Raw genomic sequence first — 27,300 nt, forward strand, 5'->3', positions numbered from 1 at the left:
ACTAAATCTCTTAGCAACATCTGAAAATTGGGGGTTTTGTCTAACATCTTGGGGGGGGGGACATACTTAGGGATTTCCCCTGGATCAGTGCCATTGTACTCTAGTGGGTCTACTTTTTGGTTGAGGAAGGTGCCAGTCGGAGGTGCCTTAGTGATAACCTTTTTATACAGGGGAATGACACAACAGAGAATTATCGATCCAACTACAAGAAGAGCAATCAGTACTAGACAAGCTTGTTGAAGGAATCCTTTGAGCCCACCCAACCAGCCGGAAAAGAAAGATGTGTCTACTCCAGCATTAGATTTTAATTCTGCTGCTAACCCATTTATCTTTTTAAGGGCTATCATGGTCTTTCCATATACCCCAGAGCTCTGAGGGATATAGGTACAACATTCCTCTCCCACCATCCCACAGACTCCTCCTTTCTCAGCTAAGATCATATCAAGGGCTAGTCGGTTTTGGAGGGTCATTCTAGTGTTAGGGCCTAACTCCTCAACTATACCTTGGAAAGCTTCACAGGTAAAATTGGCAAACCTTTGTTCACTGTAATATATATAATTGATCCCATCAACATTTTTATTAATCTGCACTTGTGGATTAAAGAAGCAAAGCTAGCATAGATCTGGTTCTGGGCTTTAAATTGGTCAGACACCCCCCTTGGCACTCCAATGCCATCGACATATACTAATGGATCTTCTTCATAACTCATATGGAGCTGATCGAGACTTCTCTTTCTGGTATATTCATCAGGTGTCTCTGGATCCCAAGGTAAAATCTTGAACTGCATAGCTAGCTTAACAAGGGCGCATTGACCTGTCCAGGCATTAGGCAACCTAGGACGGAGCTTACCATCTCCACATAACCAATAAATATTGTACATATACTGTGTATGATTAGCTAGCAAGTCAGTATCTAGGGAACTGTTCTCTTTGCAGAAACCTGTCTCGAAGACCCCTACTGGTGTACCTGTAGTGTCGTGGGAATTATAGCAGGTATAATCATCAGCTAATACGGTTATTCCCCCTGGGACCTTTAGTTTGGGTGCTTCATGAATTAGTGGGACATAATCTGAGCAATCAGTGGACTTTAGACCCCTCATCAGATTCATAACACAGGCAGTGGTATTGTCATCAGGAAAAGACAATGCATGTGTGTATAGATGTGTATTCGCTGCAGCACAAGCAATACATCCTACAGAGATATTCTGGACTCGTACATTGTATCTTACCCATTCTAACCATAAATTTGTCCTTGGGGCTGTTTGTGTTTCTATGGAGAAGACTTCTTGCCAACTAAGACCTGGAATGGGGATTACTTCGTTAACTATATTTCGCAAACACTCACCTAGGCCTGTTTCAGCTGTACTGGTAACGGGGGGCCTTGGTTGGTCTGAAGCTAATATCCTGGAGCTGTATATAGCCTAAATTCCCATAGTATCCACCATTAAACACATTATGAAAATATCTTCTCAGTACAATTGTTATCTCTGGTAACACATATATAATACTGGATGATTCCCTCTACCTCTCGCTGAGTCTCGGGGCACTTGACTACATTGCAGAAATCAAATCACCAGATATTTACCGGGATCGTTAGATTTACCCAGAGAATAGTGGCACCGGAATTTTTATTTACAATAGGTGCCGAAAAGGTAGGGGCGAGGATGGCCCCTGGCCCAAAAACAACATTTTTCTTTAATCACTGCTGCGACTAGGCGCTGGTCCGGTCTCTTTTGCAGTGTGAAGCGTAGATCCAGGTGCTCTTTCCTTCAAGTTTAACTGACATAGCTTTTCACGACCATAAGACCACCAGACTTCAAGTTGTGACAAATATCGGTTTCTGCTGAATCTGGAAGGGAAAAAGAAACTAAAACATGGGTGTTAGCAACATTTTTACTAAGCTGAATAACATATTGAACAGCATGGTCAGTTTCTTCTGACAACTACTGAGACTGAAAATTTACAACTGAGAACCTAGCACCAAACAATATCTCATATGAGGACAGGCCATGTTTTGCAATAGGGGTAGTACAAATGTGTAAGAGCCCTGGCCATGGAGCCGTAGTCTCCTGCATCATTTTGGTCAATTCAGTGTGCCGTTCAGCCTCTTAACTTTCCCACTAGATTGTGGATGGTATGAAGGGCTACAGTGGATCCAAGCATTGTCCGAACCTCCTGACACACATGAGAAGAAAAGTCCGGGCCTTGGTCACTTTCAGCAACTTCTGGAACACCATATCTGCATATAACTTCCATCACCAGTTTCTTTGCTGTGATCTTTGCAGTCACGTTGGTAACGGGGAATGCTTCTGGAGAACATGTCGACAACCACCAGACAATATTCATACCTTCCAGACTTAGGCAACGTGATGTGGTCCACCTGGAGCCTTTGGAAAGGATAGTCGGGCTTAGCAAGATACTTCGGGGGTACACGTTGAAGTTGACCGGGTTTGCAGGTCTGACAGATACCTCGATGTGTGGGCCCATGCGCCCACGTGACAATAGCAGGGTACATCCGCTTAGGGAGACACACAAGTTGGTCCTTTTTCCAGCGACCATGTCCATACGTGCTCTATCAGCTTTCCACTGCTTCACTTCTTCCTTTGGAGACATTCTCTGCATCGTCATTAAGCGGTCTCGCGGGGTCCGACAGAAAACCTCAGTCTGGCCTAGATCATCAGGTTCCTGTAGAGTCAGTGTTTCTTGTAACTGTTTACGCTGAGAGCGTGTGGTCACCATAGCTGGTATGGTCAGTTCAACGGGTAGGAGAGCAGTGGCTTTTGCTTGCATATCCGCAAAGGTGTCACCAACAGTCTGTGGCCTGTTCCATAGTACCATGCTCCTTAACTTTGATAATGGCCACCTGAGTAGGTAATTTGATTGAGTCCATGAGGGCTTTAACAGCTTCAACATTCTTCACTGAGTCCCGGCGGTAGTAACAAATCCTCGATTGGCTCATAGGGCTCCGAAATCATGAGCAATACCAAATGCATACTGTGAGTCCGTATATATTAGCCCGCCTGTCTTTGGCCAGAACATATGCGGTAGACAGAGCCTGAAATTCTGCTTCTTGTCCTGACAGGGAGGGAGGGAGTGCAGCTGCGTGCACTACAGTATCTTCCGTAGTAACAGCTTATCCGGTGTGGAATCTGCCAAAATCATCACCATATCTTGAACAGTCTTTCAGGGCATTGTAGAGAAATTGCATTATGCGGGATGCGTCCGGTATTCACTAACAACAATAAGTACATAGTCCAAGCAAACGCTGGAGCTCAGTCACATCTTTTGTAGCTGACGGCTATTTTTCTGTGAGGTGTCTGGCACCCTGAAGGAGACAGTGACCCAAAAATATCACTTGACCAAGGCAGAACCGAAGTTTCGAGGCCGAAACCCGACAGTTCAGATCTGCCAGATACTTGCGAAAACTAACAGTGGCAACAATGGCTTCCTGCTCTGTCTGTGCACACAACAAAAAAATTACCCACATACTGAAGCAGCGTGACATAGGGATATTCTAACTGACAGGGTTAACAACACTATCCCCCCTATTTATTTTATTTTTTTTTTGCAAACTGATTGGGAAAGGACATGTAAGATACACATCTCATTATATTCATCTGCATAGGGGTTATATAACGTAAGGACCATCTGACCATCATCTTGGCTCACCAACTGTCTAGGTCTGCTCAGGTGCACTTATACATCCATCATAATGTCTTTGTCTGTAAAATGGGAAAGGTTTGTTCTCAGGGTCAGCCAATTATTTTAGCGTAGCTAGCTAGTCAGAGGGCTTCCAGGGATAATACTCCTGTATCTGTCCTACACTACCTGATGTGGTTGGTTCTCTGGTAGTGGGGGTGACTAGATGACCGGTTGGGGGTGACATGACATGCTGGTCTACAGCTCCTTCACAAAAGGATTACTGTCAGCCTACTCCCAAAAGTTAATGTCCCCACTACCCACAATCCTGTGTCAGCTTCTTATGTCACTACATGTGATCTTATCTGGACAGGAATCAGTGTAATTCACTTAGGTTGGGTTGCAGCACAGATTATACAAGTATTTCTCCAGTCTGGGTTTGTCTGACCGCAATATTTACAAGTCCATCTGTCGTTTTTTTCTTCTGAGAATTAACATGGCGAGGGAGATTTCCAGACACAGGGTTAAAATGAATATTGGAATATGAGACTGGATTTGTGTAGGGGAGGGGGAGCTGGAGCTGAAGTCTTCTGCTTGGGCCACTGATAAGGAAGCGAGCTGCTAGCTGTGTCCTTGAAGCTGTGGCGGGGGGGAGGGGGACTAGAGAGCGAGTAAAGATCGCTGCAGCTGCTGATACAGAATGTGTTAAGTTCTTCTGAAAACTTTGGCCCCCCTTTCTCTGGCCCGCAGCACAAAGAGGAAAAATAAAAAAAAACAATTCGCGCAGGGGTTCACCCCTCCCATCGGCTATAAACACAGAGATAAGAATTTACAGCATTCCTCAACACAAAAGAAGAAAAACAACAACGCAGCTATTTGACTCCCCCCTCCCATTGGGTGTTTTCACAGATCTACACAGAGTAACGGATTACAGCAGTTCTCAGACTCAATTAATTTCTACAAAACCTTCACACAATTCATATACAAAAACACCTTAGAAAAACCAATGATTGAGATATTTTATAACCAAACACGGGCTCTGCATCCTCTCATCCTCCCTCTCCATCAACCTTTTTCCATTCCTCGTTCTTTAAACCTCGCGCAACTCGCAGATGAGCTTGTGCTTGTTCTAACAGTCCTTCATCTTTCAACATTCTTGACTACCTTCTTACCCTCCCGTGACTCTACTATTGTCTTGACTTCCACAGCATCCTCACTTAACTCGTGGGGCACGGACTTCTTCTGCCATAAGAGACGCAACATGACTCACAGAATACTACGCCCTTCTGCAGTAGGCCGCTGACAGCGATAACAACACTGGTTTCCCATCGAAAAAAACACGGAGCCTCGCGTTCGACGTGTTGTCCCTAACCCCATGAACACCAGTGATTAACAGTCTACCCTGTCACGATATTCTAAACGTTGGGAGGCGGTCTCCTAGTGAGAGCCCTCCACAGAAAAACAGGTGGTCCCCTCTCGGGACGTCTTAATTACCTATCTGGACAATATCACAGAGGCTGCGTCTCCTATCCCTTTCTCTAAGCCGCCCCCAATCCACAAACTTCTCAATCTTTCACTCTATCACTACTAGGCAACAGTCACGGGTAGGGTGGTTGAATGGAGTACAATGACCGGTGGAGGAGGTGTGGTGTACACGAGGATGCGCAGAGTGCGACGTCTCAGTTGCTGGTTCGAAGCGTGGCACGGGATCGCGCTCGGTCTCACCACTCGACCGGTCACTCCCCAGACCCAAGGAGACCACAGACTAACCAATAACGGCTGAAACACTAGCAAGTGTGACACATACATAGTATGTGATCTCCAATTACCGTGTTTAGAGGGTGATCAGTCCTCGAGGTCAGCCACTACGGGTGTCGTCCACGGACGTCCAGGCATGGGTCCAGGGGGTCTCGGATCGCGGGCCACGCCCCACGTTGGTTGCGCCAAATTGTCGGGGTCGTCACGACAATACCCTTCATCCACCAGTCATTCCAAATCAGATTAAAAGCATGTTGGTACCGGATAAGAAGGAGTCAGACACAATGCTGGTTCAAACTCATTGCATGCTCGTGTGTAACGTCACAGCAACAACTGAACTTTATTTCCTGATACACAACATTACATGATCTATTGGGGGAAGGTGTGCAGACGGCGGGGATAGGCGGGGGTTAAGCAATGTATCTAGTATTCAGTCCTTCTGGTTGGCTCTGACATCATATGATGGATCCTCCTTCCTCCACGTCACTTTAAGTTTCCATTTCTCCAGAAACGATACTTTAGCTTCAGAAACGAAAGTAGATTCTTGGCAAGAACAAAAAGTAGGGCAAAGGTGAATACTGGCAGCCATCTTAAATACAGTTAAATTTGCATTAGCAAGCAAAGGGGAAAAACTTATTGTTTCACAGCATAAGAATATATAAAAGTACAAAAGAGTATAAAGACATATATTGGGGCTCGATGCTTATCATGTGACACCCCTGCGATTTGCATAGGCTCCGTGGGCCCACCTGCAGCAACCTCACGTGCACCTACGCTCTCCCCCATAGGCGGCGTCTCTTGTCCCCCTGAAGCAAACGACGATCAATGCGGACAACAAGACTCATAGCAGACTCTAGAGAAGCAGGAGTCTCATACATCAGGAGGGCTTGTTTAACCCTTCCCGAAACCCCATGAACAAACTGACTCCGCAGCGTGGGGTCATTTCATTGTGTGTCCACCGCCCAGCGGCAAAATTCAGAACAGTAATCCTCCGCCATTCGCTCCCCCTGGCGGAGAGCGCGTATTTTAGATTCTGCTAGAGCCATTCTGCCAGGATCATCATATATGAGCCCAAGAGCAGAAACAAAAACTCTCCACTGAGTTAAATGCAGCTGAATCAGATGGTAATGAAAATGCCCATGCCCCGTTCAGTAATGACAACACCAGGCCCACACGCGGAGCCTCATTACCTGAGATCGGGTGCATACGTAAGTATAATTTGCAAGCTTCACGAAAAATAACAAATTTACTGCATTCCCCAGCAAGCCTTTGAGGTAAAGGGATCTTTGGCTCTGCAACTCTACCTGCAGTTTCAGCATGCACATTAGATACTACTAGACCCTGTTGCTGAACCGCCCCCTTCAACCCAGTGACCTGTAAGGACAGCACCTCCCACTGGCGGGTTATGAAAGTCATGGGATCCATAAAATACAAAATTTGGGGCCGATTATAAATGTCACGGGGAGCCTAGGTAGGCTAAGGCTGGTTCCCCTGGCCCCTGCGATATCCCTCAGACTAGGGGGAACCCTATCTGTCCCTCTCCCAGAATTTACACTAATGGTGTGCTTGTCTGGGCCACCAGGCCTGGCCCTGACTCCTGTTTCAGCCCTATGCTGAAACCACCACCCGCCACCCAGTGAAGAGACCACACACCAACACCCACAGAAAGCACAGACAGGGAAAACTTAAAACGCACCACGCCTCAGACACACAGGAAAATAGAATTATTCTTACCGTTAATTCGGTTTCTAGGAGCCTTCCACGACAGCCACCAGGAGGTTGTCTCCATACCCTAATGGGGGACAGGAAGCACAAGAGGTTAAAAACCCCTCACACCTCCCATTAACTAGTGACTTACAACTGAACCCATAGCACCGGTTACCTTTAGGTTCTCAGATAAATATCCAAGAACATCGGGAGGGAATTAATGCTGTCGTGGAAGGCTCCTAGAAACCGAATTAACGGTAAGAATAATTCTATTTTCTCTAGTAGCCTTCAACGACAGCCACCAGGAGGAATGCCAACCAATTCTGTATTTAGGGAGGGATCACAGCTTGAAGAACCTTTCGGCCAAAAGCAAGATCCCGATTGGACCAGAAGTCCAATCTAAAATGCTTAGTAAATGTGTGTAGAGAAGACCATGTTGCTGCCCTGCAAATCTGCTCTGTTGAAGTGCCAGCCCTTTCAGCCCAAGAGACGGAAGTAGATCTGGTGGAATAGGCCCTTAGGCCCGCAGGAATAGCAATATTCTGAGTTAGGTATGCTTCAGAAATGGCCTTTTTTATCCAATATGATACATAAGAAGAGACTGAAAGCGCACTCACCGGTTTTTGAACAATCAGAGCGGTTTATTCACATGAAATCATGCGGTGCAGGGAGGGTTTGTGAATACAAAGAGGATGACAGCTGTTTCGTGCTAGGTGAGCACTTCAACAGATCCAGATTGGATCTGTTGAAGTGCTCACCTAGCACGAAACAGCTGTCATCCTCTTTGTATTCACAAACCCTCCCTGCACCGCATGATTTCATGTGAATAAACCGCTGATTGTTCAAAAACCGGTGAGTGCGCTTTCAGTCTCTTCTTATGTATCATATTGGATCTGTTTTTCATAAGCAGCACCAAGGTAAAATCTTTTCAGCGGTTTTTTTGTTTAGTTTGTTTTCTGACAAAAGGCTTAAACAGTGCATTTTTTTTGCCCCTGGAGCAGTAAGGGTCTAGCGTATAGCGGCTGTGCGATTGCATTTTTTTCTTTTTACTCTGGACTTTGGCCTTTTTTATCCAGTTGGCAATGGTACTCTTCGCTACCTTCTTGCCTTTGTTTCTGCCAGAAAGATGAACGAAGAGATTTTTGTCAATTCTGAACGATTTAGTATGTTCTAAGTAGTATAACACTATACGTCGTACATCCAAGGTATGAAATCTGTGTTCTTCCGGATTTGAAGGATTGTGACAGAACGATGGGAGGACTATATCCTGTGATCGATGAAATTCTGATACTACCTTCGGTAGGAAACATGGATCTGGACGGAACGCGATGGAGTCATCCCTTATGGTAAGATAAGGCTCTCTTACTGAAAGGGCTTGTATTTCCCCCACTCGTCTTGCAGTAGAAATTGCAACCAAGAAGGCCGTCTTGCAGGACAGAAGTTGCGAGGAGCAAGATGATAATGGCTCAAATGGAGGAGCTGTAAGACCCTTTAGAACTATGTTTAAGTCCCATGATGGCACGAAAATTTGTTTTCTTGGACAATGTCTTGATGATGCGACAATAAACCTCTTTATCCAACGATGACCCGCAAGGTCTTGATTGAAGACGGAGCTCAAGGCTGACACCTGAACTTTCAAGGTACTTGGCTTCAGGCCCAACTCTAATCCTTTTTGTAAAAAATCTAATATTTGTGAAATATTAGGATGAAAAGGGTCAGGTTTATGAGGATGACACCACGAGGAGAATCTATTCCAGATTTTGCCATATATGGCATTGGTAATAGGTTTTCTAGATTTCTGTAGAGTAGAGATTACTGACTCTGAAAGGCCCTTAGCTCTTAGTACCTGGACTTCAATAGCCAGGCTGCCAGTTTGAACTTTTGTGGTTCCGGATGGTAAAAGGGGCCCTGGCAGAGAAGATCTTCTGATGCTTGAAGAAAGACTGGACCGTCCACCTTCAGTTCTTCGATGAGGTGGTACCAGCTCCTCTTCGGCCATGCTGGAGCTACCAAGATAGCTTGGACCTGATCGTCCCGGATCTTCCGGAGGGTCTTTGCAAGTAACGGTATTGGAGGGAACACATATGCTAGATGGAACCTCCAAGTATGAGCGAAGGCGTCTACCCCCTGAGACCTGTCCCTGGGGTTTAGGGAGAAGTAGTTCTCGACCTGTGCATTCTGGCTGGAAGCTAGAAGGTCTATATCGGGAAGACCCCATCTGTCTATCAACATTCTGAAGACGTCCACCTTCAGGCTCCATTCTCCTGGATGCAAGTCGTGACGACTTAGGCGATCTGCATGAATGTTCACTGACCCCCTGAGGTGTATCGCTGAAAGTGAGAGATGTTTCTGTTAGGAGTCGAGTTTCCTCTGCTGCACAGGGGGAATCTCGATCCGTGTCTGCTGCGGTCTCCCATTCGGTATCGGCCGCAGTGGGCCCTGCTCAGCGGAGACGTCGCTCCCAGCGTCTCGCTGGGGCTGATTCGGTGCATAGGGTCACTACTGCCTTTTCTGGCTTTCCTATGGTACCCTGGACTGATCTGCGGCGAGCGAGCCTCTCTGGGACTAAGTCCTTGTTTACTCACACTGAGCATGCCCAGGGCAGGGTCTCCCATTGGAGGTCGAGGGCCACATGTTCAGTCACATGCTCAGGTGCTGCAGTACATTCCATTGGTCCTTCTGGAAGGTCCTGAAAGGGCAAAAACTTCAGTAGCAGCTTCCTGTGCTGCAACTATATAAACTGCGCATGACCGCATGGCCATGCGCTAGTATTGTCTTATGTTATGTGCTTTGCGCCAATGTGGTCACATGCATGTGTGTTCAGGGACCCGGCTGAAATAAGCCCCTAGAATGCTGGCTCCTCCGGCGAGGAGTTTTGTATGTTTGTGTGACCACTGACTGCTCTCTGTTTGGGCAGTTACCCTGTGCCTCTGTGGAGTCTAACAGGGCACAGTGCTTTCCTTTCACGGCTACTCAATGAATTAACTGAGTTAGTCTATACCGCCATATAGCTCCGCCGTTTGCTAGCAGCAGGTACTCCTGCACGGTGGACCCCGGGCTGCGAACGCACCAATATCAATAAACATCTCTATTTACTCGGTGCGTTCCGCTAGCCTTAACAGTTTCTCTGCCCAGCAAAATATTCTGTTTGATATTGCTTTTAATTGGTTGAACTTCGGACTTCCCTGGTATTTTAGATGCGCAACAGTCGTCATATTGTCCGAGTAAATTCTGACATGTTGACCCATGAGACTGCTGGCTGCCAGAAGGGCCCTCTCCACTGCCAACAATTCTCTGAAGTTGGAGGAACTGGAGCTCTCTCTCTGATTCCAGTGACCCTGGAATTTGATTTGCGAGACCACTGCTCCCCAACCTTCTTGACTGGCGTCTGTTGTCACCGTAATCAGCGGATCTTGCACCCAGTCTACTCCTTTCAGTAGGTTTGATTGGATCGCCCACCAGGTTAACGAGGCTTTTACCTTCCCTGGAGTGTAAACTCTTCTGTTTAGGGAATTTGGATTCCCGTTCCAGTTCCCTAAGATGTGTGCCTGCAGAACTCTGGAGTGGCTCTGAGCCCACTGGACTGATTGTATACAGGCTGTCATCGACCCCAGAAGAGACATTGCAGCCCGTAGAGTCGGAGAACGTTGTTTTCTGAAGTGTGAGACCTTGGAAATTAGATTTATCCGATGTTCCTCTGGCAGGAAGGATTTTTGACCTTCTGAATCCAAGAGGACTCCGAGGAATTTCCTCACCTTTGATGGTGATAGCTGAGACTTTTTTAGATTTGGAATCCAACCCAAAAACTGTAAGATGTTCAGAGTTTTGGAAATTCTCTGATTGAGAACTTCGGCGGAAGGACCAATTATTAACAGGTCGTCCAAGTATGGTACTATAGCGATGTCTTGGCTCCTGATATGGGCTACTGCTTCCGCCATGACTCTGGAAAACACCCTTGGGGCTGAGGAGATCACGAAGGGGAGAACATTGTATTGGAAATGCAAGATTTTTTGGTTGAATTGGACCGCAAATCTTAGGTATTTCCTGTGATGAGGAATATGGAAATAGGCATCCTTGAGGTTTATTGTTGCCATATATGAATGAGGAGCTATTAGAGGGATGGCTGTTCTGACTGACTCCAACTTGAACTTGCGGTAGGTTATATATTTGTTGAGAGCTTTTAGATTTATTATGATCCGAGCTTGCCCGGAAGGCTTTTTTATCATGAAGATACGGGAATAGTGTCCTTCCCCTTGCTTGTTCACCGGGACCACGGAAATAGCTCTTGAGTCTAGCAAGTCCTGTATTCCAGCCATCATCAACTTTTGAGTCTCCTGAGATGACGGGGAGGTGACTCTTAAGATCCTGGGAGGAGGCGCATCGAACTCTATCAGTAGACCCTGTTGGATGACACTCACGACCCAAGGGCTGTTGGAGATATTCTGCCAACTGTGAACGAAGTTCGAAAGCCTCCCCTCCACCGGATCGGAGTCATTGCTTTTCTTGTTGTTTGTTGGGGAATAAGGATGTTTTTAGGCTTCCCTTAGCATAACTCCACCTCCCGGTTTTTCCTTTCCCTCTACCCTGGGAGGGCTGGGGCTGGGAGGGTAAAAAAAAAACGCTTCCTGAGAGGTCTCTGTTCAGGAAGGGTTTTCTTTCTGTCTGTGGCTTTCTCTAAGATGTCATCTAAAGAGGGCCCAAACACGTAGTCACCCTTAAAGGGAATGGAACATAGTTTTATTTTTGACGTAACGTCTCCGCTCCACATTTTTAACCAGAGAGCTCTTCTGGCCGAATTTGTCTGGACCAAGGATCTGGCGGCCACCCGGATAGATTCCAGTGAGGCGTCTGCAAGAAACCCTGTTGCTCTGTGCAAGATAGGCAAGGAGTCCAGTACCTCCTCTCTCGGGGTACCCTGAGAGATGTGGTTTTCCAACTCTTCTATCCAACGGAAGAGAGCGCGGGCCACGCAGGCGGATGCTATATTGAATCTGAGGGCAGAGGTAGACGTTTCCCAGGACTTTTTGAGAAGGCTCTCAATCTTCCTATCCAAGGGGTCCTTTAATTGGGAAGAATCTTCGAACGGCAGAGCCGTCTTCTTAGCCACTCTAGCCACATGGACATCAATTTTTGGGATGCTCCATTTTATTGAGTCCTCATCAAGAGGAAACCGATGTTTAAAATCTGGAGGCGTTGTTAGCCGTTTCTCGGGCAATTCCCATTCATTATTAATCATATCTATTATGCTTTTATGGACAGGAAACCCAGGTTGCTTTTCAGCATGTATACCGAACAGTTCGTTTTGTATAGACTGAGGAACTGATTCCTCTTTTAGCCCCATGGTGTTCCTCACTGCAGACACCAATTCCTCAATATATTCAGATGAAAAAAGGTATTTCCTAATTTCCGCAGATTTATGGGGTAGCACATCTTCCCATTTGACAGAGGAAGACGTATAAGACCCCTCAGACTCTGACTCAGAATACACCTGGATTTTCCTCTTTTTGGGGAGTGATGGACCAGGTGAGGACGGTGGTGGCGGTGGAGGTGGGGCAAGTGTGGCCAAAGAGGTTTGAACCTCCTGCCTAACCAAAGAGCGAATTTCATCAATCAACGAAGGGTGTTCCGCTCGGACGATTTTATCCGTACAAGGTTGGCACAACTTTTTCTCCCAATCTAGCGGCATTTTCACATTACAGGTAGCACATTTGCGTTTGGTAATGTTTTTAGGAACAGGCTTGACTCCCTGTTATGAGAGAGGAAGCCGTGTAAGAAGGTATATTTAAGTGTACCTTTAAATGGGACCCCCTCTGCCACACTTACTGGGCTTAAGGAGCGCTGGGCTCTGCAGCTGCAGGGCAAGACCAATCCATGCTTAAGCAGGCTTACCTGAGACGTCTTCACAGCTTATATAGAAAATAAGCCTGCACCAGCGCGTGGCAATTAGCCGCCGCTCCCCCTCCGAAGTCCCAGGCAGGCGTGCGAGGATGCAGCGTGCCTCGCACGCCGTTCGGTGATCCATAACACTGACCTGTGTCGCTCCTGTACAGGAGCGCCGACCCGGAAGTGGAGAGTCACCTGACTTCCGGGTCGCCGAACAGCATGCGCTGGAGGGAGAGACACCGGAGAGCTCAGGGAGGCCTCCGGGTGGGCTCACCGGCCAGCTTTGTCCCCGCAAGAGGACACATGAGGACCGGGAACGCGGTCCCAGAATCCAAAGGAGACGGGAGAAACAGCGCAGGAGGAAGCCGCGGGGGGCCCGACCATTAGTGCCCGGCAAAAGAATACAGGTACACTGCTAGAGCCGCCGCTGCAGCGCACCAGTAACCTCTCCATGCCCCATGGGGGACAGGAAAGACACTGGTTAATAGGAGGTGGGAGGGGTTTTTAACCTCTTGTGCTTCCTGTCCCCCATTAGGGTATGGAGACAACCTCCTGGTGGCTGTCGTGGAAGGCTACTAGAGAAAACACAATGTTTACAGGGCAAAACAAATACAAATATAGGAAAGAGAAATATAACAAAACGATAATACACCACCAGATAAGATATTTCTTCTCCAAGACCACCACTCCAGACCGGAATCACTAGGCATGAGGCACAAGCTATAATCGGCAACGCCCAAAGTCCAGCAATACCATTTAACCCTGCTGTTCTGTTGGTCAAAAATGACCGACTTTGAACTTCAATATTCTTTAAAATATTCAAGATGCGGCTCTGAAACCCGTGGCCGACCGACCCATCCTCATTTAAGTCAATCAACCACAAGTTTCAGAACCGCATCTTGAACACCCCAAAAAATACCAAAGTTCAAAATAGGTCTCCCCAGACCGAACAGAACAGCAGGGTTAAAGGCCGTGGGCGTGACCCAGCCTCCAACCCGAGTACCAGCTAGATTAACCCCGGGCAACCTGGATCAAGTCTAGCCGGCACCACTGTTATGACCTGGTGGTTAGGAGCACCCGGAATGACCTGATAGTTAAACCTCATACAGGACGAGCTCTGGGATGTGGGAGCTCTGCTGACCGCAATCCCTAATCCTATCACACACACTAGAAATAGCCGTGGAGCGCTCCTGACACTCCCTAGGCGCCTCGTCACAGCCTAAGAGCTAGCTAGCCCTAGAGAAAGAAAATAAAGCCTAGTAATGCTTGGAGTCAGTTACTTCCTCGGCATTCCGGCCACCGGCTACGCGCCTCAGTAGGATGTTGCCGATCTCGGGGCACAACTCCTACTGGCTCTCCTTTGTGCTCTAATCTCGTTTTTCACTTCTCCACAGTATCCTTCGCTTCGTGTCCTTCCTTAGGATGCCGCCGCAAGGTAGTGCAGGTGCGGCTCCTCTGCGTTCTGTCCTTCTGCTAGGTACCTGCCAGGAACTCACCCCTGACAGGTCCTCCCCGGAGCTCTCCCAGACTGCGTTCTAACTAACTTCCTATCCAACCCCCAGTTTTACTAGTGTGAGGAGTGGCCTAATACATAGTGCCTTTTGCTTCCCCTGGTGGCCGGAGTGTGAAGTGTAATGTATGACTGTGATACCTGGTCAGATGAACTCCTTTAGTGCAATCAGACATAACATCACTCCCCTTAGTGGCAGAGCGACACTACTGCAACGACCAGGACCCTGGGGCGCTGCACTTCCTGTCCCCCATTAGGGAATAGAGACATCCTCCTACGTTGTCGTGGAAGGTTCCTAGAAACCGAATTACTGGTAGGTCTAATTCTATTTTTTTGCCCTTGCAGTGCTGTTTGCACACCGAATAGCACGCATGGTACTGCACAACTGAGGCGCAGCCAGCACCGCTGTCTGCTGTGGTGCCTGGCGAGCTAAATCTTCAGCTTTAACCTCGGGACAATTTTTTTGTCTTTGCGGTGCTGTTTGCACACCGAATAGCATGCACGGTACAGCACAACTGAGACGCAGTCAGCACCGCTGTCTTCTGTGGTGACTGGCGAGCTAAATCTTCAGCTTTAAACTCAGGCCAATTTTTTTTGCCCTTGCGGTTCTGTTTCCACACCGAATAGCACGCATGGTACTGCACAACAGAGGCGCAGCCAGCACTGCTGTTTTCTGTGGTGACCGGCGAGCTAAATCTTCAGCTTTAACCTCAGGCCAATTTTTGTTGCCCTTGCGGTGCTGTTTGCACACCGAATAGCACGCACAGTATTGTACAACTGAGATGCATGTCTTCGGTGGTGACTGTGACTGGTAAGCTAAATCTTCAGCTTTAACCTCAGGCCAATTTTTTGGCCCTTGCGGTGCTGTGTCTAAAACACAAAGCAGTAATAGGCTGTAGTGCTACCATCCACAAATCACGAACTGCTCCTTGTTCCCCAATATTTGCACCTGAACATCTGCAACTATTGCACAGAAACCCAAAATTCCCAAAAAGCCTGTTGTGAAGGGACAGGGACATGGACGTCGAAGTGGACGTGGGGTTGTCAGTGGTGCCTGAGAAGGCACTGAGTCTGGGAGACAGAAGAAGGTTGATGCATCTATGTTCCTTTTGAAAATTCCTGGTCTGAAACATAAACGTGTCTGGAAGCCAGAAGAGCAAGAGCAGATACTGTCTTGGATGGCAGATAAAGACTCAACAAAATTTTCTAGCAGCACCCAATCTTCCACGAACACACAGTCTACTGTCGATACACAGAATGCTAGGTCATCCAATCCTCAACCTGTTCCTACTTCCTCCCCCTTCAGTAGTCACAGGAATCATTTGGCCCCAAGCTTGGCCAGTCAAATGATCTGTTTGGTACATATGATCCTTTGGTTGCCTCTAACCTCTCAATGCGCAACATAGAAGAGGAACGTGAGGAGGTATCATCTGTTCATGGCCAAATATTTGAAAGCCCACGGCCAGAAGAAAGCCACTTTCAGCCACGTGATATACCAGCTCAAGAGGTGGAGGCTGATGATGATGAGACACAGTTGCCATTTGGCCAGCCGACAATATCAACATGGAAGGAGGATGACATGGACGACGAGGTTGTCGTTGATGAGTCCACTGATCCAATCTCGACCATTGGTACACATAGCCAGCACAGCGGAAGAAGGTGGATACGTAGCACCAACAAAGGCACCAAGGGCTACTGGTTTGAGCAGAGTGTGAAGTGTGTCAACTGATGCCAAGAGCAATCTCTCTCTGCTCCAAGGCAAGGAGGCGTTCATCCTCCATCTGGATTTTTTTTCCGGATAGTTCTTCTGAACCAAACATTGTCATCTGTAGCATCTGCCATACAAAGCTGAGCAGACGCCAGGGCAAAGGCAACCAGATCACCACCAATATGCGGAAACATATGGCAGGCAAGCATCCTAGTCAGTGGGCGGAACAACAGGATACCAAATCAGTGTCTGCGGGTCAAACCACTGCCATGTTGCCTGTGATTCGTCCTTTCCAATCTGCTGGCCAGGAAGCAGATGCTTATACCTCCTGCTCACAAGCTGCAGTTGCAGAGACACAACAATCCCATTCACTTGTCCCAGCCAAGCGTCCAGTTGTCGGTGCCCCAGATCTATGAAAGGAAGCGTAAATACCAACCCACGCACCCACAAGCACAAATATTAAACGCACACATTGTCAAGTTGCTAGCTGTGGAGATGTTTCCATTTAGGCTTGTGGGGACACAGTTTTTCCGTGATCTCTTGGCTGTGGCTGCCCCACGATACTCTGTTCCCAGCCGGCACTATTTTTCCCGGTGTACCTTCTCCGCGTTACACCAGCATGTGTTAAACAATGTAAAGAGTACTCTCACCAACGCCATTAACGGGAAGGTCCACCTAACAACACACACGTGGACAAGTAGTTGTTGACAGGGACGATACATTTCTGACATGGCACACTGGCTGAACCTGATGGAGGATGGGACAAAGTAGCAAACTGGAACATCACATATCCTACCCACGCCACAAATAGCGGGCCCAACTTCAATCATGGTTTCCTCCTCAACATATACGTTCTGTCTCCTCTCTTCCTCCACCGCCTCCTCATCCAATGCTGAAATACCCTCCACATCACTCCCAAGTTGATAGCTGTGCAGGAGCACATCGGCAAAGCGGCAACACATTCTGCTAAAGTTGATCTGTTTAGGTCAAACACCACACACTGCAGCACAGCTGTGGCAAGGAATAAAACAACAGACCGATCAGTGGCTCTCCCCACTGCAACTCGAACCTAGTCTGGTTGTCTGTAATAACGGGCATAGCCTGGTGGCGGCTTCAAAGCTTGGGAAGCTGGTACATCTGCCATGCATGGCTCACGTGCTGAACCTAGTGGTTCAGAAATTTATCAAAACATACCTTGCCTTGCCATACCTACTTGAGGTGCGCCATATTTGCGCCCATTTCCGCCATTCCTCTACCGCTGTTGCCAATCTTGCAGCGCTTCAACAGCAATTTAATTTGCCAAATCACCGACTCATTTGCGACCTGCCCACATGGAGGAACTCAACATATCATATGTTGGCAAGGATTAGTGAGCAGCAGAGGGCACTTGCTGAATACCAGCTTAAACATGCCTGTCAGACTGCAACTCAGCCAAAACATAACAACTGTCGAGTGGGTGTGGATCGCTGACATTTGTGAGATGCTTGATAACTTTGAGCACTGCACCAACCTCATCAGGCTATTATCAGCATTACCATCCCAATGCTATGTACGTTGAAAGAATCGCTGCATAATCTAAACATGGAATCTTTGAGTGCCCATCAGCTGGGTATGGAGCAAGATTTCACACTGGGTGATCCTACCCAGCCCAGCCAATATCATGAGGCAAGATTCAGTGATGATGAAGATGAGGAGGAAGACAAGGAGGGAGAGGACTTCTTTTTCTGTGGTACCAAGGGGACCCCTGATGCTACAGAGGGGACTCCCAACCCCAGTTTCATGTCTATCCAGCATGGGTGGGCTGGAGAGGAGGAAGTAGAGGAGAGTCAGTATGAGGAGATGATGGGTATTATTCCTCCTTTTGGGGCCACAGAACATTTGCCTCTTTGTAGCTTGGCACACATGACACAGTTCATGTCTGTCTGTCCCAAGACCCTCGCGTGATCCACATTTTCAACAGCAACGTATACTTCTTGGCCACCTTTCTTGATCCACAGTACAAGGACAAATTTCATTCACTACTGTTGCAGTCAGCAAAGGCTTTCATAATTGAATCCTCCAAGAGGGCAGTTGTCGATCATTTGATGACAAACACCGCTGGTAGCAGAGGTACCAGCTCTTTGCAACAGCATGCATTAATGGGGCGAGACACGCCCAGCAGGTCCAAAAGAGGTGGGGGAAAATGTCCACAAACTGGGCCATCTTTAATAAACCGACTCATCAGCAAGGGCTAGCTGGACCGGTAACAATGTCAAGGAGGCAGAAGTTGAACAACATGAACAACGAGTATCTAAATGAACATACCTGCGTCCTTCCTGACGCTTCTGTTCCATTTGATTACTGGGTATCCAAGCTGCACAGTTGGCCAGACCTCTCCTTATATGCCTTGGAGGTGCTGGTCTGCTCTGCTGATAGTGTGATGTCAGAGCATGTTTTCAGTGCCACTGGGGAAATCATCACAGATACACGCACACGGCTGACTACAGAGAATGCAGACAGGCAGACTCTGATAAAATTTGACAAGGACTGGATTTCGCCACAGTTTTTAAGCCCTCCAGATGACAGCATCCCAACCTAAAGTCACCCAAAGCATTATTTTATGCTACTGGTGATCACGTCCATCTCTTCCCATACAAACCCCTTTCCTTCTTCTTACATTTGTATCCAACTCCTGCATCTGCCACATGTACCTCCTGGTCAACAAGATAGAAACAATGTTACATTCATTAATATTTCCCATCAGAGGCACTTGTGGTGAGACCTCCTTCCTGCATCAACCATGATACAGCCCCTTGGGATAATTTTTGGAAACACTATGTCTAAGCCTGCACATTGGGCACTGGAACTACCGTGCTAGTAGTCCTAGCTTCACAATTGTCTGGCCCTTGAGGCCTCCTTCCTGCATCAACCATGATACAGCCCCTTGGGCTAATTTTTGGAAACACTATGTCTATGCCTGCACATTGGGCACTGGAACTACCGTGCTAGTAGTCCTAGCTTCATAATTGTCTGGCTCTTGAGGCCTCCTTTCCTGCCCCAACCAGGATACAGCCCCTTGAGCTAATTTTTGGAAACACTATGTCTATGCCTGCACATTGGGCACTGGAACTGCCGTGCTAGTAGTCCTAGCTTCGTAATTGTCTGGCCCTTGAGGCCTCCTTCCTGCGTCAACCATGATACAGTCCCTAGGGCTAATTTTTTGGAGACACTATGCCTGCACATTGTGCAGTGGCAGTAAACAACAAGGACAGTAGTCCAACCCTTATAATTGTGAAGCCCTGATGATGATGGGTGGCTTCTTCCTGCGTTAACCAACACACAGCTTTTTACCACCTGCTTTTAAACAATCATGCACCCATTTCAGCCTTATCCTCAGATCCCCAGACCGCTTTGTAGGGTCCAAGAGAAAATTACTCACATTTTCCATTAATTTGCATTGGACTCACTACTCATTACGAATACCCGAGTATTAGGACCTACTCGTTATAAGTATAGCGTGTCCAAATATTTCACTACTCGCTCATCTCTACTCACCACCTGAGAACTTGGCACAATAACGTCCCAACTCATTCCAAACTTTTCTAGTCTTCATAACAAGCATAACCCACCTCTTCAACCTGTCACTAACAACTGATGTCTTCCATCCTGATTGAAACATACCTTGATCATACCCAGACTAAAGTCACCAACGACCTACTAACCACCAAATGAAAGCGACGTGAGTTTGTCCTCGTCCTTCTCCTGGACCTGTCATCTGTCTTTGACACAGTGGACTATTCCCTCTTACTACAGACTTTCTGATCTGTTGACATTACAGACTTGGCCCTTTGTTGGATCTCCTCGTACCTAACAGACAGGACATTCAGTGTCTCCCACTCACACATTACCTCCTCATCTCACCCCCTATGTGTCGGTGTTCATCAAGGTTCAGTTGTAGGACCAGGAACTATGCTTAGAGTGCGCACTAGTGCTCTCCCTTCCTCTTAACGGGACCGCTCGCATCAACCTAAAGTATTCCCAACCTATAGCTGGGCGACACCTTCTGTTTAAAGCTTCTCCTCCAATATGGAGGTGCCTGAGCTACGCTGTTAAGTTTGTCTTGCATGCTTGCTAGTTGTCAGGTTCCCCATGTCCATCTGTCTGCTTGTTTACCCTGTAGCTGCCTGCTCTTACCTGTCTGTGCCCGTCTGCTTGTACCTGTCTGCACTCTTCTGTCCATTAGCTAGTCCAGCCCCCCACCTGCTTTGATTTTCTGTTCCTTAGTCGGTCCCATCTGCACCCGTGGTTCCAAAGTTTCTACAGTGCCTGCCTGCATTTTTCATCCCTCCTTTGGGCCTTAGCAGCTTACCCGCTTTAGGGGATCAGCTGCCTCATTCTGTAGGTCAGCCATGGTGTAGCATCTGGTGCCACCTCTTTGCACCTCCTTGGGTCACAGTTTTTGCCTGCTGACACTTGTCCGAGTAGGGATTTGGAAGGCCACCTAGTTACACCCCTTCCAGGCTTTCAGAGGGATACGGAATAGTGATTCTACCACCTTGCCCGTTACAATCTCCATCTGCTGGGTTGGCTGTAGTGGAAGAAGTGTCGGTCCCCGCTATACTAATTCTACTTTATTGCAATTGATGCCACATTGTTGGTGTCTGCCACTAATTGTTTAAAATGTGTAGACTCTTGGTTGGGTCTCCTTCATGCATGTTGCCTGTAACAGTAGGCCTCCAAGACCATCAGGCCTCCACTTCCTTGCACTCAACTACCCGTGTTACTATCCTTAAATTTTTCTGACAATGGTAGTCTAGAAAACTGATATTTGTGCCACCTGACTGTGGCTCAGCATGAAAGCAGGTAGAGGTGTCCCAGCAAAGGGGCCCTACACTGATCCCGCACCCACCGCGTCTTACTGTGACGTTCATTGGAAAGCTGTAAATGTTGTCCCAGACCCCTATTCCCCTAGACCTGGCTGATTTCTGTAGTTTCATGCTGCAATTTGTACTGTGGGTGAATTGAGGCCACTTTCCTGGTGTCTCCCCCTCATTTGATGTGCCTTGGCAGCATTTGGGACTGTTCTAAGGTGTTTTGCATGCGTTTGTTTTTGCCTCCCATTGACTATGATGGCATTCGGCTATGTTTGACAAATATTCGATGAATTAATCGGCGAATATTGCAAATTCGGCGCATGTAATCCAAATAGAATTTTAAAATATTTGCTCACCTCTAATAGTAACATCTACCTTTCTGCGCCTAAGAGGTATAGTTTATAGATATATCGAACACAAGGAAACTGCAAAACAAACAGACCCCAATGCAAGTACGTAACTGGGGGATGTCTTTACAGGCGTAAGTCAAACTTTCAGTCCTACGGATCCTACCATGGAATATATAGCAAGTAAAGTAATACAGTCGGATATTAAAGTAATATAATGTGAGCTCAACTTATATGCCGCTCTAAGGTAACGTTCACACTAGCGTTATGCTAGTGTGCGTCGGGTTAGCGTCGGGCGACGCAGCAGCGACGCACGCGTCATGCGCCCCTATATTTAACATGGGGGATGCATGCGTTTTTGTTTGTTGCGTTGTGCGACGCATGCGTCTTTTTTGCCGCAAGCGTCGGACCAAGAAAACACAACAAGTTGCATTTTTCTTGCGTCCGATTTTCGGCAAAAAATGACGCATGCGTCGCAAAACGCAGCGTTTTTGCGTGCGTTTTGCCGCGTTTTTGCGTGCGTTGTGCGTTGCGTCGCCGACGCTGCGGCGCACAACGCTAGTGTGAACGTAGCCTTAGATATGAACTACAATATTCTATATAGTGGGAGAGAGGAACATAAAACTCTATTCAGCTATATCTAATTGTATGCTTAAAGTAATAAGTAAGCATCTGACAACGGTCTCATCAGGAAAGACTAGATTAATTTCAGGGTATCATATGATTGGCAAGTTCATTTCCAGTCTAGGTGCATTGTCGTTAAGATCTTGATCCATTGAACATCTATTGCAACGAGCTGGAACTCTCTGTGGCAATGGTGGAGCAGGTGGCCAGTCAGATATATGGATTCTGGGAATGTCCAGGGCATCACAGAATGGTCTCATGTCACTTGGATCTTGCAAAGTAAACAATACCATACATAAGTGATCTAGGACCTCCAGCACTATTAGTGGGTACATTCACATAATGTATTTGCTGCAGAAATTCTACTATGGAAATCCCACAGCAGTTAACAACGGAAATATCCATGCAGATATTGTGCTGATATTGCTGTATTTACTACTATGTAATGTTGCACCTTTACCACTAACCTGATCCTTTGTATTGCAAAGGATAAAATTGGCAATGAATATCCGCAACAAGAATTGACAAACTGTTCATGTCAAATCTGCATTAATCAATTCATGCTGTGGATTTTCTCAGCATAAGGATGAGATGTCATTAATCCCATCCACTGCGCTATTGCTATAAAAGATTGGTTTACTGGTTAATACATATCAGGGGACCTTTATCATTAAGTCTGCACCTAAATGTGGGCGCCAACCCTTTCTATAACATTAGGAATAGTGATGAGCGAGTATACTCGTTGCTCGAGATTTCCCGAGCATGCTCAGGTGTCCTCCGAGTGTTTTTTAGTGCTCGGAGATTTAGTTTTTGTTGTCACAGCTGAATGATTTACATCTGTTAGCCAGTATAAGTACATGTGGGGGTTGCCTGGTTGCTAGGGAATCCTCACATGTAATCAAGCTGGCTAACAGATGTAAATCATTCAGCTGCGGAGATGAAAACTAAATCTCTGAGTACTAAAAAATACTCGGAGGACACCCGAGCGTGCTCGGGTAATCTCGAGTAATGAGTATACTCGCTCATCACTAATTAGGAAGTGAAGTATATTACATTATACCTTGATATTAGCGTGTTTTACCACACAACTGGTGGTTTTGTATTTATTTCTATGTAGCTACATAGCGAGCCCCAAGAATGCTTTTGTCTGGTGGGTCCAAGGTGCTCCAGTTCGACGCTGATCTAATTGCTTGTGCTACACAGAACAGGGCCAGCCCTGCTCTATGTAGCAGATATGCTCACTTGCTATGAGCGCCGACCGCTGAGCGGCGCTCATAGCTATCTGACTATGAAAACCACAGGGGACTCCTGCTGACCCCAGGTTGTCATGCCAATCTATCGGCGACCCGCAATCATGTGACACGGGCGCCAAAGGGAGGAGATAATGACACGCTTCCTGCATGAGCATATTAAATGCCACTGTCAAGAGACAGGGGGAGGCGTCCGATGACGGACTCTGCCCAACATTGGATGTTAAGGGGTTAAACAGACTGTTTATTTGCTGGCTGTGAAGATCCAGTGTTTGTTTATGAGCATAAATAGCCCAAAACATGTACGACATCATCCTCTAACCTCTGTATGAGTATGAGTGTTATTTATTTTAAAGGGAACCTGTCACCCCGAAAATCGCGGGTGAGGTAAGCCCATCGGCATCAGGGGCTTATCTACAGCATTCTGTAATGCTGTAGATAAGCCCCCGATGTTACCTGAAAGAGGAGAAAAAGACGTTATATTATACTCACCCAGGGGCGGTCCCACTGCTGGTCAGGTCGGATGGGTGTCTCTGGTCCGCTGCGGCGCCTCCCATCTTCATTACAAGACATCCTCTTCTGATCTTCAGCCACGGCTCCGGCGCAGGCGTACTTTGCTCTGCCCTGTTGAGGGCAGACAAAGTACTGCAGTGCGCAGGCGCCGGGCCTCTGACCTTTCCGGCGCCTGCGCACTGCAGTACTATCCTCTGCCCTCAAGAGGGCAGAGCAAAGTACGCCTGCGCCGGAGCTGTGGCTGAAGATCAGAAGAGGACGTCTTGTAATGAAGATGGGAGGCGCCGCAGCGGATCGGAGACACCCATCCGACCTGATCAGCAGCGGGACCGCCCCTGGGTGAGTATAATATAACGTCTTTTTCTCCTCTTTCAGGTAACATCGGGGGCTTATCTGCAGCATTACAGAATGCTGTAGATAGGCCCCTGATGCCGGTGGGCTTACCTCACCCGGGATTTTCGGGATGACAGGTTCCCTTTAACGAGGTCAAACTTAAGGAATGACAAAGTGTTATCCTAGCAGTGGATAATCTCTTTTAAGAAAATACAATTTTCGGTTAAAACATTTCCATCATTCTGAACATGAAAAAGGCTTCTTCCCTGTGTGACCTTTCAGAAGTTTATGAGGAGTTGATTTCTATGTAAAACATTTCCCACATTAAGAATATGAAAAAGCCTTCTTCCCTGTGTGAATTCTCTGATGTTTTTTAAGATTTGTTTTCTCAGCAAAATATTTCCCACATTCTGAACATGAAAAAGGCTTCTCCCCTGTGTGGATTCTCTGGTGGCTATCAAGATGTGCTTTCCTGTTAAAACATTTCCCACATTCTGAGCAGCAAAAAGGCTTTTCCCCTGTGTGGGTTCTCTGGTGTATAACAACATCTGATTTCCGACTAAAACATTTCCCACATTCTAAACATAAAAAAGGCTTCTCCCCTGTGTGGGTTCTCTGATGTCTATTAAGAAGACATTTCCGGTTAAAACATTTTCCACATTCTGAACATGAAAAAGGCTTCTCCCCTGTGTGGGTTATCTGATGTTTGACAAGACTTGACTTATTTGTAAAACATTTCTCACATTCTGAACATGGAAAAGGCTTCTCCCCTGTGTGAGTTATCTGATGTTTGACAAGAGTTAACTTATTTATAAAACATTTCCCACATTCTGAACATGAAAAAGGCTTCTCCCCTGTGTGGATTCTCTGGTGGCTATCAAGATGCACTTTCTGACTAAAACATTTCCCACATTCTGAGCAGCAAAAAGGCTTCTTCCCTATGTGGGTTCTCTGGTGTATAACAACATCTGATTTCCGTTTAAAACATTTCCCACACTTTGAACATAAAAAAGGCTTCTCCACTCTGTGAGTGCTCTGATGGCTATCAAGAAGACATTTTCGGCTAATAGATTTTCCACATTCTGAACATGAAAAAGGCTTCCCCCCTGTGTGGGTTCTTAGGTGTATAACAACACCTGATTTCTGTTTAAAACATTTCCCACATTCTGAACATGAAAAAGGCTTCTCCCCTGTGTGGGTTCTCCGGTGGCTGTCAAGGTTCGTTTTCCTGTTAAAATATTTCCCACATTCTGAACATGAAAAAGGCTTCTCTCCTGTGTGTATTCTTTGGTGTCTAACAAAATCTGATTTCTGGTTAAAACATTTCCCACATTCTGAACATGAAAAAGGCTTCTTCCTTGTGTGGATTCTCTGGTGGCTATCAAGAGGCACTTTCTGGTTAAAACATTTCCCACACTTGGAACGAGAAAAGCTATTCTTCGCTGTGTGAATTTTTTGATGTTTAAGAAAAGACTTTTCGAGGGGAAAACTATTTCCATATTCTGAAACTGAAAATGGCTTATTTGCTTTGTGAGAAGTTTGTTTTTGAATGCTTATTTTGTGTCTCCAATTTTCATTAGTAGTTGGTAATGAATCGGAAGACAGGACCTGTTTCAAAGTATCAGATGATAGATCTTTGCTGTGAAGGGATGATGGTATATCTGGGGTAATGGCATTCACTTCAGTTGTATCCTGTGGGATCTTTAGATTATCTGATTTAAAAATTGAAGATGTCAGCTGCCCCTCTGATCTGCTGGTACAATCATCTGCTAAGAATAAAACCAATTATTAGTTTTAAATAAAATATCTTTAAATTTTATATTTTTAAACATTTCTACTTAAACTGTCTGAAAAATATCAAGTTAAGCAAAAATATTGAATTATTCAACAAGACAATGACAGTTCTCAGTCTAATAGAAAGCCTCATAGCCTGAACTGTTTTTTCATTCTGCCTCCCAAATACAGAATACAAAGCTACTAAACAATGTTATGTAGGCAAAAATAATACCAATAAAAACTTCTATTTATCTCACAAAAAACAATCTGTCAATAGAAAAACAGAAGTGTACAAATAATTAGTAGCTCAAAGGCTCTTGAAAAGCAACATGGCTTCCGTAAACCAATCCAGCTATATCTGCTCTTCAAAAGTCAAATCTCCCCCTCGCTTCTGAGCCTTGCAGTGTGCCCAAACCACATTTAGCATCCATGTGTTTGACTATATTATAGTGAGAAGAACCCACTTAATTTACGGTGTGTGTGTGTTTCCTGGAGCACAATCTGGGCACTATGTGGTAGGTAATAAAATGGCAAAAGTGCAATTTTTACTCTCCAAAATCTACTGCGTGTTAATATCTGGAAAGTGGCAATGGAGTAACATAGTAACATAGTTAGTAAGGCTGAAAAAAGACATTTGTCCATCCAGTTCAGCCTATATTCCATCATAATAAATCCCCAGATCTACGTCCTTCTACAGAACCTAATAATTGTATGATACAATATTGTTCTGCTCCAGGAAGACATCCAGGCCTCTCTTGAACCCCTCGACTGAGTTCGCCATCACCACCTATTCAGGCAAGCAATTCCAGATTCTCACTGCCCTAACAGTAAAGAATCCTCTTCTATGTTGGTGGAAAAACCTTCTCTCCTCCAGACGCAAAGAATGCCCCCTTGTGCCCGTCACCTTCCTTGGTATAAACAGATCCTCAGCGAGATATTTGTATTGTCCCCTTATATACTTATACATGGTTATTAGATCGCCCCTCAGTCGTCTTTTTTCTAGACTAAATAATCCTAATTTTGCTAATCTATCTGGGTATTGTAGTTCTCCCATCCCCTTTATTAATTTTGTTGCCCTCCTTTGTACTCTCTCTAGTTCCATTATATCCTTCCTGAGCACCGGTGCCCAAAACTGGACACAGTACTCCATGTGCGGTCTAACTAGGGATTTGTACAGAGGCAGTATAATGCTCTCATCATGTGTATCCAGACCTCTTTTAATGCACCCCATGATCCTGTTTGCCTTGGCAGCTGCTGCCTGGCACTGGCTGCTCCAGGTAAGTTTATCATTAACTAGGAGTTGCATCACTGATGCAGCACCACACAACGCAAATGTGAACTTAGCCTAACCTGCAGCCAATACAGACTTAAGTCAGTCAAAGTTGGACCAAGAGGGTAAA

The 27,300-nt window shown here is 46.4% G+C and overlaps 1 protein-coding gene across 2 annotated transcripts in view; it reads right to left on the bottom strand.

The window, feature by feature from the left end:
- Positions 1 to 24,234: 24,234 nt before the first annotated feature.
- LOC138663530 (oocyte zinc finger protein XlCOF6-like) overlaps positions 24,235 to 27,300 on the bottom strand; it is a 49,537-nt gene continuing 46,471 nt past the window's right edge. Inside the window, exon 7 of one of the 2 annotated variants that reach the window (XM_069749771.1) lies at positions 24,235 to 25,890. In XM_069749771.1, the coding sequence (XP_069605872.1) occupies positions 24,449 to 25,890 (1,442 nt within the window). In that variant the 3' untranslated portion in view covers positions 24,235 to 24,448. Of the gene's footprint in view, positions 25,894 to 27,300 lie in introns of both variants that reach the window. The other variant, XM_069749770.1, reaches the window with a different exon arrangement.

This window comes from Ranitomeya imitator, chromosome 2 (genome assembly GCF_032444005.1).
Source record: "Ranitomeya imitator isolate aRanImi1 chromosome 2, aRanImi1.pri, whole genome shotgun sequence".
NCBI classification, from domain to species: domain Eukaryota; kingdom Metazoa; phylum Chordata; class Amphibia; order Anura; family Dendrobatidae; genus Ranitomeya; species Ranitomeya imitator.